The sequence below is a fragment of the Watersipora subatra genome, chromosome 1, assembly GCF_963576615.1.
Source record: "Watersipora subatra chromosome 1, tzWatSuba1.1, whole genome shotgun sequence".
NCBI lineage: Eukaryota > Metazoa > Bryozoa > Gymnolaemata > Cheilostomatida > Watersiporidae > Watersipora > Watersipora subatra.
Window position 1 is genome coordinate 31,138,932 of NC_088708.1, and position 11,290 is coordinate 31,150,221.

The 11,290-nt window shown below is 35.8% G+C and overlaps 2 protein-coding genes across 2 annotated transcripts in view; one reads left to right on the plus strand and one right to left on the minus strand.

The window, feature by feature from the left end:
- LOC137392251 (ceramide transfer protein-like) overlaps positions 1 to 1,058 on the plus strand; it is a 29,702-nt gene extending 28,644 nt beyond the window's left edge. Inside the window, exon 15 of the mRNA XM_068078919.1 lies at positions 628 to 1,058. The gene's annotated coding sequence lies outside the window, so the exon portion shown is untranslated. The remainder of the gene's footprint in view (positions 1 to 627) is intronic.
- On the minus strand, positions 985 to 11,190 carry LOC137392266 (G kinase-anchoring protein 1-B-like). Its single transcript, XM_068078936.1, has 9 exons — positions 11,117 to 11,190; positions 9,653 to 9,847; positions 8,340 to 8,531; positions 6,330 to 6,501; positions 3,917 to 4,035; positions 3,614 to 3,715; positions 2,780 to 2,843; positions 2,342 to 2,490; positions 985 to 1,124 (listed from the first exon to the last, which is right to left on the minus strand). Exons 2-9 carry the CDS (start codon positions 9,812 to 9,814, stop codon positions 1,110 to 1,112), a joined length of 975 nt encoding a protein of 324 aa, XP_067935037.1. The 5' UTR covers positions 9,815 to 9,847; positions 11,117 to 11,190; the 3' UTR covers positions 985 to 1,109.
- Positions 11,191 to 11,290: the final 100 nt, after the last annotated feature.

The following is an 11,290-nucleotide window of genomic DNA, read 5'->3' on the forward strand; positions in this document are numbered from 1 at the left end:
TGATGTCATAAATGAAAAATTGTTTATGTCAACAGACACTCTCTTTTTGCCTTTCATATTTTTAGGTAATAAAAAATATGGAAACAATTTAAGTTTTCAATCTATTGTTAAATGGCCTGACACTTGCCACTCTTGAATGCAATGCCGAGTGAATGACAAAACAAGAGATCCAATTCCAAATTTTGTTTCATTTTAAATAGGATTTTTGTTGAAGTTTACTAAAAAATTTAAAATATAGTTTTTTGTCGAAGGTCGTAGACACTCTTTTTATTCTTTTTAAAGACAGAATATAAAAAGAATAGTGGTGTATCCTAAGTCTGGAGGAATAAATTTTGTGAAACCAGTTTAAACACAGTCCAAACAAATTAGATTTATTTGTACATTTGTAGGTAAACAGCGATTAGATGTGCCTTTTATTACCTGTCACAGGCTTCCTATGCACAAATGGAACATTTTGATTCATAGTTGTTTTGCATGATGTTCCTACTACACTTTATATACCTCTTATGCCTGCGGTACACATCCTACTATCATAGCCCTCATGCACCTCTATGTATGCTGTACACTTTCCTACTATAACCCTCGTGCACCTCCATGTATGTGGTACACTTTCTTTTTCTGCTTCAGGTCAGTGTCTGACATCAAGAAATCAATCAAGCTCAGATCGCAGTGTAAAGATTCCATTGCCTGCGCGAGCGCAACCACAATGCAATGACTCTTCTACCATTATTAATATAACATGAATAACCTTTCTAGTTGCCATGTATCTCTTGGCAAAAGTTGTTGTGTAATTGTATTAGCAAGACACCCAGCACTCTGAAGGTCCCTGTTATACCCTTGTATACCTCTGAGCGCGCTCATACATTTTCAATGCATCTCTCCTTTCCAGGGCTGAGTGACCTTTTTATGGTTGTTACATTTTTAAGAATATAATATTTTTCGACCTTGTCTATGGATTACTCTATTGTTATGATGTAATTTTGAGTAAATAACACCAAAAATACAATGAATCTTTGTACATGTACACAATGAAATAAATATATACGAGTGTTGTAGAACATCCTTCCAAGTGGTAGGAATTGATGAAACGATGGGTTCGTCTTCATTGTTCACTTGCCTTTATGCTGAAATAAGGAAACAAATGCAAATTTACTTCATAGTGAATTCTGCTATACCACATTTACAGTAACACCATACCTAGTTTGTTCTCTAGAGGGTTAGATTGTGAGTATAACAGAGTTACGTAACGTACATAACCCTCATGCTTGAGCTCCAAAACAACCTGAACAACTAAGTTTTTAAAAAATTGACTGGTTTTGTGAAAAGTTTGAGATATATCATAAAAAATTGTTTGAGACGTATTTACTGATTAAAGCTGTTATAAGCTCCACATAAAATTCATCCTTGAAAGCTGGCGTGATTGGAATGCACAGGAGTTTAGTTTGCACCGTGTATTGACGCACTTCTTAGAAGCTGAAAGAAGTGTGTACTTTGTAGTGACCGATGAGAAGAAAGTTAGCTAGGGGAGGCCAGGTTTCAACTCATCAACTTTCATAATCACACCAAAAACCAGGCTGCAATTATTATAAAGCAAGGGTTTACACTCAGAGACTGCGTTGAAGAATTTAACAAGTAAATAAACTTAAGGTTACGTAATTCCTTCATATTGTAATCCTAAAGCTGCGTTCACACCAGCTGGTTTCAGGCCGATTGCCCCACTGACCAAGAGTCACATCGTGTGCACAAAGCAAATGAGCCCGAAACCAATTTTGTCCAGAGAATAATTTTATCGATGACTGATTTTCAATTTGAGTAGCCACTTAAACATATCGCCACATATTGTCATATTTGTCTTTACATTCATGCATGTTTTTGTCATAGCTTTACTCTCCAGTAATAATTCTGTTAATAGCACCACTGAAGGGTGCTATTAACAGAATTATTACTCTCCATTCGATTATTACAGTCATAGCATAATAATTGAAACATCTGCTTTAATTATTATCCGTTGATATAATAGTTGAAGCACGTTATGTTAGCAAAATGTTGTTCTCCCTATAGATATCCATTATTAGTGATGAGCTGGGCAGTGCAAAATAATCAGTACACTTGCTAAACACGTCCACGATAAGCATCGTAGGAAACCGTTAACATAATGAAAAGCACGACTCACTAAAAATATACCACCTAAAGTCATCTGACCCTGCAAATAAAAACTGCCAAAATTGCCTACGCTCAGTCCAAACTCCTTCAAAATCTGGTCGATAGCTCCCATAAAATCATTTAGAGATCGGCCACAAAAACTTGGTTTGCAAATCGGCTGGTGTGAATGCAGCTTTACCTTGAGCTTGCTGATCTCATTCTGCAGTGCGTGAACCTTTGACCTTTCCTTTTCAAGGTCACTGGTTAGCATGCTGACTTGAGCAGTAAGCTCATCTTTGATTTGGCTAAGTGAGTCCACTTGTTGAAGGATTTCCGCCTTCTCTTTCACTGTAAGCAAAGCGACACAATTCAGAGTGTAGGGGAGTCAACCACTCACTCAATAGAATTATTAATAATGAAGTATTCAGGAGAATGAAATGTTAAAATTGTTTCAATAAGTAACGGTAGGAAAGTGTAGCAAACAATCGCACATCACCACTGGACTTGACATGGTCATGTCGGCACGAGTGCAATGTTTAATCTAGGGAAATGCTGGAGATGTATCAGTAGCTAGTAGTAATACATCTCAATACGGTGTATCCCACAGCCTCACCAAACAAGAGTAGACAACACTTACTTTCACCTTGACCAAGAATAAAGCACAACTGCTTATTCCTCATTTTCACTTTTTTCAACTCTGCCTGCAAGTTTAAAATAACATCTTATTAGATGAGTTTTGCTTTGTGCATTGAGACTGGAGTAATCTTGCTGCAGAATCAAATATAAGCAGACAACTCCTTTATCCAAAATGACGGTGTCTTCTTTAAAGGCAACCAGACCAACACAATCACAACTGAATATACTAGCCATATGATCTTTTTCTATGGAGCATTGAATAGCATTTCCACCATGATGCTAGCAGTGACAAATAGCTTCACACTTGTGTATTATCAAATCAGAGCTTGTAGGTCAGTAATATTGAAAAGCAGGTTCGCCAGGATGCTGACGTGCAATGCAACTCACAGACAATTTGCGTGTACAAAAATGAGCAAAAAAAATCAAATTTATCAAAAAATCATTAAAACTGATTTGTATGAGAAAAATTCGATCTTTTTGAAAAAAAATCATGAATTTTTCTAATCCCGGTTTTATGAGGCATTTGTATATAGATTATAACTAGATTAATGACAAAGCTATTGAATCGGTTGATCCACCTAATTACATACGGTAATATTATTAGCAAGGCGACAATGAATATCCCGCTGCTATATTGCTTGGCACAATTTCTTAAACAAACATCAAACCTTGGCACAATGCATGGCTTAAATTGACATACATATGTTTTTAGAATGAATCTCTCCAACCAGTAGAAAAAACTACAATCTTTCATGGATCCTTAAGCATGCGCTGAGGCTGTTCCAGTAACCATGATGACTTACAATATAAAAAGCAGATAAGTTGGGAAAATCACCTGAGTTTCAGCTAGTTCAGACTTCAGTTCAGTTATTGCGCTGTCCCTTGATTCTAACTCGGTGTTATGCTTGGCTTGCAGCACAGCCTGCACCTTATATTGCTACAAGAGACCCAACAAACTAAAGAGTTGCTTGGCTTGCAGCACCGCCTGCACCTTATATTGCTACAAGAGACCAACAAGTACAGCCTGCACCTTATATTGCTACAAGAGACCCAACAAACTAGAGAGTTATTCAGTGAAACCGATTAAGTATGTCTTCCTAACAAGAAATCTATCAACGCCTCCTGAAACATAACGAACCTTTTTATATTCCTCCTGTAGTTTATCTTTCTTAATCATACTGGCAGCTTCCGTTGCAACTTCGGTAAAGAAATCATCACCACTTCCGGATATTCTTCTTTGACCATTTTCAACATCTTCTGCAATAAGCATGTGCCATGCATTGTATTCCCAACAATCCAAACTCCTAATCTAAACACATTTATATCCAATGACATACAGATATTAGCAGTTGTGTCACTTATATATATGCTTTTACATTTTGAAAGACGAGAGATCGATGTTTATGGCCTATCTCTTAAATGTCTTTTCTTACGTATGTCATGCTTCCTAGGGACGAATGATAGAGTTTTTTGATCTATTATTATGTTTATTGGCTGTGTCCCTGTTAAAAACATGTGGCTAAATTCAACTTTTGAACATCTCTTAATTGTCGAAGTTTCGTGCCGAGTTCAACTGTAAAAATCAGGTCGGAGTTTTGCTTCTATAAAAATCATTAATGTATTATTAGATCAGTAGGAGCAGGGTTAGTTATTTAACTTCATCATTTAAACTTTTGAAATCGCAGAAGTGATTCAATACCGTTAAAGTGTTAGATACTACGAAAAACTTCAAACATAATTATATTTTTAATAGCTGAACAAAGCAGCTGATAAGAAAAATGGCCATTTGTAGCTGCATATTGTTAACAAAAACGGGACGGGCAGGTGATCTTCCTTAGTACTAGAGGCTTAATCAAAACAACAAGTTTAAACTGGTTTTTACAAAACTTGCTGATACTATAGAGTTGACAACACCACAGTTAACAACACCATAGAGATGACAGCACCATAGAGTTGATAACATCATAGAGTTAACAACACCATAGGGTTGACAACACTATAGAGATGACAACGCCATAGAGATGACAACATCATAGAGTTAACAACACCATAGGGTTGACAACATCATAGAGTTGACAACACCACGGTTAACAACACCATAGAGATGACAGCACCATAGAGTTGATAACATCATAGAGTTAACAACACCATAGGGTTGACAACACTATAGAGATGACAACGCCATAGAGATGACAACATCATAGAGTTAACAACACCATAGGGTTGACAACATCATAGAGTTGATAACATCATAGAGTTAACAACACCATAGGGTTGACAACATCATAGATTTGATAACATCAAAGAGTTGACAACATTATAGGGTTGACAACACCATAGATATGACTGTACTACAGTTGACAGTGGCTTCATCATATGAGACTGAAATTGTTACTTTGCATGAACCATGATGGTTACGAATAGTTAAAAGATTGTTCAGGTTTGTAGCAAAAACTTAGAGTTTTTGCTTAAGATTAATATTCTAATACCTACACTATTATAGCCTCCGACATAAACTACAAGTCATTTACTAGCTTTTGTTTAATCATGCAAACCGCGCTGAAAAGGCAGTCACAATAGGAGCTATTTGCTCAATGGCATGAACAAATAACTTCAAACGGAACAAGATAAATAATCAAATGAAAAGTCATTAAGTATGGAGTATTTTCCTAAACTAATAGAATTTTAATAGGGTGCCATAGTTGATTATACGCAAAGTACAATTGACAACGCAACAAAATCTCATACTCCTACAATTACACAACTTCACTTTTGGCATTCCAAACAATTAAAAATGCCCCATGAGTAGTGTTTCAAATGTGTAGTCTACATCAGTAAACAGTACTGTAGATGTGAGGCAAACCCTATCATTGAAATGATGGTATAGAGATCTTTGCTCTTTCTCAAAATTCATGATTGAATTTTTGCCAATACGGCATCACAGCTGGTTAGTTATAATAGAGTGACTATCGTACATGACATATGGAGCGTGTGAATATCTCGGTTGACATCTGAGCTAATTAGTGACACTTGTTGCTAAACTGATACGTAGCCACTGTCTGATGTTCGACAATGCTGTCGCCCCTCGCTTACGACATTAGGGTCAAATTGCTTAAGTGAAAAAATAATCAACAAAAAAACTAGATTAAGCATTTCGTAAAAATATACCGCTGACTTCTTTCAAATGCCTGTCAGCTTTTCAAATGCGCTCGGTATTTATGTGTACTTCACATCACTGAATTGGTTACTGAACTTTACTGTTGAGCCTGCTTTTAAGCTATTATTAAGGTTTACATGACTCGCTGTGTTTGTATCACAAGGAAGTCGCGACAAACAATTTGACAATTTTTAATGCGGCCGCCGTCATAAACGATTAGCGACACGGCTAAGAAAAACAAACACATTCAAGTGTAAAATTGGAAAGATTTACAAAAGATAGAACATACTGAAACAATATCCAGATCTACCGCTCTCAGTGGTGGCAGACGTAGTTCACTACTCAATTCAAACTATCCCCTACTTTATAATCTCCATCATGAATGTTTACATACGTTTGCCCTCTGGTTGAACTGAGCCATGATGAAACTCCTCTATGCTCATTGACTTGGTTTTTCCTTTGTTCTTTCCCTTGCCTTTCTTTTTGTTATTACGATCCCCTGCATGCTCTCCCCCTCCATCCACATCACCTATTTCACTCTTTGTGTGCTCGGAATGGCCTGCAGTCTGCACACAGTGCAATTACAACTTTTACCAGCGATCCCATCACATCCTTACATATTTGAACGGTGCAATTTGACAGGAAATAAAACCTCTGGGTAGCGTTCTAAGTACTCGATTTGTTTAACACATGAAGGTTCTGTTTGCGTAAAGGAGGTGTGACATCAGAAAAATCTATTCATTGTGCGAAAAGTATCATGAGACAGACCACGGTATTTTATCAAGAGTAATTTTCTCATAGAATAAATTGCATGCATTCAGTATGTAGCACAGGTCAATGATAAATACAATATTGTTGTTACATCCATTGACTTGAAAAGCTATATTACTGCTTCAGTTTCCTACATGTATATCTAAAGCTTTTACAGGACTCTGTTATGGTTCCAAATAGTTAACACGTAAAAAAGATCTTGCTATCATCCTAATGAGTGCGTTGTCATCAGAATGTTTAGGCACTCGTTGCATAGGAGCGTAAGCCTAGTTTGTATTGCTGTATACCATTACAAGCAATGCTATATCATAATTGCAACACTTTCAAAGTCAGCGGGGTAATCTTTAATTTAAAAATTTTTGTTATCAAACTTGTTCAAGTAATTTTTTGTTACAATAGAAAGATGAAAAGACCCGTTCTTCAATTTTCTACTATATTTACTTAGACAAAGTATTGCACAAGCAGCAATGGAATGAATATCACGTAAAGAGCAAACTGAGGAGGGCATGTCTATATTTGGTTTTGATACGCAAATGAAATAATACAATGAAATATAAAAAAGTTATTGCTCTCTAAAGTTTTTAACATCCTTGTGTGACAATTCCTCTGATCAAAAAAACATTTTTTTCAAGTTAAACGCTGCCAAGCAGATGAATACTAGACTGTTGGGTAATGGTACTGGCACCAAACCTTGATTTATGATCAACACCTTTGAATACGAATCGATTGAAATATGACTAAACATTTGAAAAAAAAAATGTCTCTACATAGAAAGCAGTTTCCAACATGAAATGTCGGAAATTTCGCCGTTTTAGGCTTTCGCGTAGTTTTACAAGATACTGTGAAAAAGGTGGAGATAACCAACCAGTACGTTACAGTAATAAAAATACAAACTAGATTTGGTGTACATTGTAAAAGTAAATTGTTTATTATTTCTATCACACACTCTGTCACGATGTTTAAGCATTTCTGAAACTACATTTCTGTTCAGGAGCCTCTAAGATACAGCAACAACAAAAACCTTTTCTATTGTCCATAAATTTAGGCTTTTACTTTCATTTGTTTTACATAGTTTCTTATGTATGATATATGTTATAGACTTCATTTGTTTTAATGGTATATGTAATTACTTCAATAGTATTTATTATAGTCTTTTGAACACTCGAATGAAATAATAACCAATGAAATAAAACAATATGCTCTTGAAGAAATATTTGCTTCAGCATTCAATGGTTTTGACATACGGAGCAAATATCAAAAATAACTTCATATGTTAAGGTTTGGCTGAAGTTGAAACATAAAGATTCTTCAGCTGTATTCAACAAGATCTGTCACTTCACATTTTCAAAGTCAAACTTCTGTTCCTCTGCATAAATTAATAACTTTTACCAGATCATCTCTATACAGCAAATAAACATTCAGCAAATAAATGTGAAATCCGCATATTCAGTCAGACAAGTCAGCCTAAACCAACTGTAACGAAACACAAGCTATTTTACTGTTCAGAAAATTTTACAAATGTGGAGCTTATATAGTATTATTCTGTTACACGATTTCCAATTGTAAAAGATTCTTCTCACATCTGTGCCACTCAAAAATATCACATAATGCCCAAACTGTGTTTACAATGTACCTGTTTTTCTAATTCGACTTTGCTCAAGAGAATGGCTTGTTGCAGCTCATCTTGGAAAAGCTCATCGACCTGGTCTTTGTCATGCTGAGCCCATGACTGGAATTGAGCTTCTTGAATAGAACTGCCTCCTACATTGTTAGACCGACTGCCTCCAGACTTGCCCCCACCTCCTCCAAAGGCTAGAGATCTCAGCTAATCATATAAACCATAAATGTGAGCAGAACTCTTGATGCATATTAGGCCTACGCGAATAACGCATAATAGAAAATAAAAAAAATACTGCCAGCACATGCTGCCGCTACATTAGCTGTTATTTCTTTAAACTCGCCATTAAAGCACATAAATTATATAATTTTTTTATTGTATATTTCAATACATCAGTCTTGGCTTTCGAATGAGCTATTGTTTGCCATGAGACAGACATTGGTTGGTGTTTATAGGATTTCCCCAGAGCTCTACCGCGAAAATGTTTACTGGCATAGTCTCGAAAATTGTGACGCCACAATTCTCATATTCGTTGTTGTGTGCTCTTACCGCTTATTTATCAATTACGAAAGTGACGATAATGACGCTAGTGGCAGGCGAAGGCAGGACAACTCCAGAGAACGAATGAAGATGACAAAGGAATCAGTGTCATTAGTTCTCCATGTACATATTATTTCTATGATAAGTACCTCAGACTCCAAGAACCATACTATATTTTCCTGATGATATTATGCACTGGCTCTTTATTTTTAATGCGATGTTACGGGTGACGACTGAGACTAATTAATTTCAAGCATTGCGTGATCTCGCGAAAGTGCGATTGACATTTAGTCCTAGGGCCACGCAACCGCAGGTCATAATTTAATCGATGTGATTTCATTACCTTTATCAACGACAGTACATTTATTGAAGCATAATTAATTAACCTAGAACATTTATTAGCGCTCTCCGGGTTTAACAGCACCGATTGTCACAGAAAAACGCAGCCTCAATGGCAGCAAAAGGGATCGACGACCTAAGGCTAAATAAGAATTATGACGCCACGTTTTGAGTACCTGAACCAAGTGTTTTTTGCAGGACGTACTTTTGACACCCCGTTTTCATAGTTCTATTATTCTTTGTGTATTGAATATAGGCTCATTCGAAAGCCAAGACTCTGATGTATTGAAATATATAATAAAAAAATTATGTAATTTATGTGCTTTAAGAAAGTCAATAAGAGAGAGTAAGATTCAAACCGAATACAGCAGCACCATGAAAGGTAAAGATTTTGGTGTATGCTATGGATATTCTATAAAAAGAGTTCATCCAATAAATTCCATACTCACATTTGCCGATTCTGTAGTTTGTTTCTTTTTATTTTTTTTCTTTGCAGCCGATTTCGATCGAGAATCCTTAGTTTTGGTATGTGTTTCACGAGATGCATCGTCATCATCACTACCCTCTATTTTAAGTAAGGCAAAGCGCGATGCTGTTACAGATGCTGCCATAGTTGTTGACAAAAACTGGAAAATTGTCTACTCCTGAAAGATGATGCAAACTTAACAAACACATGATTAGAGCACTGACACTTTGGTACTTGACATTTATAGAGCTAAATTACAAAACCATCACATGAGCTGTTCTCAACTTTGTTTTTGGTTCATTATAAATGTATAGAAGCAAAAGAAGATGCCGAAAGAAGATATAACAGATGTAACTTTATATACTTATTGAATCTGAATATCGAGCAGGTAAATGAATGGTAATACAGTATCGCAGTAACATTTGATTATAGCCTTGATGACAGTCATTACTACTAAAATCCGCACTTACTTTAAATGACTTTATTTTCAATGCTGCTCATTTTCATTTACGATCATTTCAATGTCAAGTTTTTTTTCATTATAATGTTCAACTATGTGCATGCATATGAAAAATATTTCTGAGCAGACAAGGACTGATTAACTGATACCACCCGTTCATACTCCACTTTAATTGCTTCATAGAGGGCCACGATATTATGTTTAGAGATGCTAGCTATGTTACTTATTTGGCAGTGTGTGCCAATAATCCTTCTCTTTTTAAAACTTTTCAAAACAATTTATCAAGAAATTGTCTAGCGTCCCATCCTTTACATGAAAATTGAGCAACAAGCCACACAATAATTACTATGCCCAAGACATTTAAGATGTAAACTATTTGTCAATGAGATGAGCCTACAGATTTAGAAGATTGTCCAGTTTTCATGAAAATGCCAACTAGTGAAAGGAGTAAGGCACACATCGAAAATACATGAGCGCCAAAAAAGGATTTTCAGATACACACTAGCTCAAACATCACCTGCATGCCTAAAGCGTCTAGCAGAAAGTTTACCGTTAGTCCTGATGTAATAGTAGACTTTCTGGTATAATTATAGATACCATTATGATAGCTACCGAAACGGTAGCTACCATTAGATTTGATATAATGCTCTATTTTTGTTTTCAAAAAGAAGATTAAATGAATGTGTTATCTTATAGCGGTGTTTAAGGTTTCTAAAGGGTGAAGTCCCATTTGAGTACTTGTTTCCAATGCAAGTTCTTTCAGTTAAATTGCTGTTCTAAACGAATCAGTATATGATCTATTTATTTTCATGACTTGTTCAAAAATACTGCATGCATCTGCACCCAATTTATTTTCGTCTCAGTAGCTTCAATTACAATAAAAAACAATTCCTGATTAAGGTTATTTACCTTAACGGGCAGTACAAGTTAGCTTAAATATATTGGTCTAATTTATGCTGTTTGAACATAAAAACAGTATTGCTTTACCTTTTCGGTTTATGAGCTAGACTAATTTTTTTGGCCGAATAAGAAAATCTATATTGGCCGAGCGCGAATTTATGTAACGTTTATATACGGCTCGCTAATGGGATGACTGTGATCCTCTGTAAGGAAACTTACAGAGGATTTTGGTCTCTGGAATTTGGTCTAAAAATTTGGAAA

Excerpts from the sequence above, each read along its gene's own strand:
- LOC137392266 (XM_068078936.1), bottom strand. The coding sequence starts at position 9,814 with ATGGCAGCATCTGTAACAGCATCGCGCTTTGCCTTACTTAAAATAGAG. Across the intron at positions 6,502-8,339 it reads AAGTCGAATTAGAAAAACAG|ACTGCAGGCCATTCCGAGCA; the intron begins GTACATTGTAAA and ends CACTGTGTGCAG. Across the intron at positions 4,036-6,329 it reads AGTTCAACCAGAGGGCAAAC|AAGATGTTGAAAATGGTCAA; the intron begins GTATGTAAACAT and ends TGCTTATTGCAG.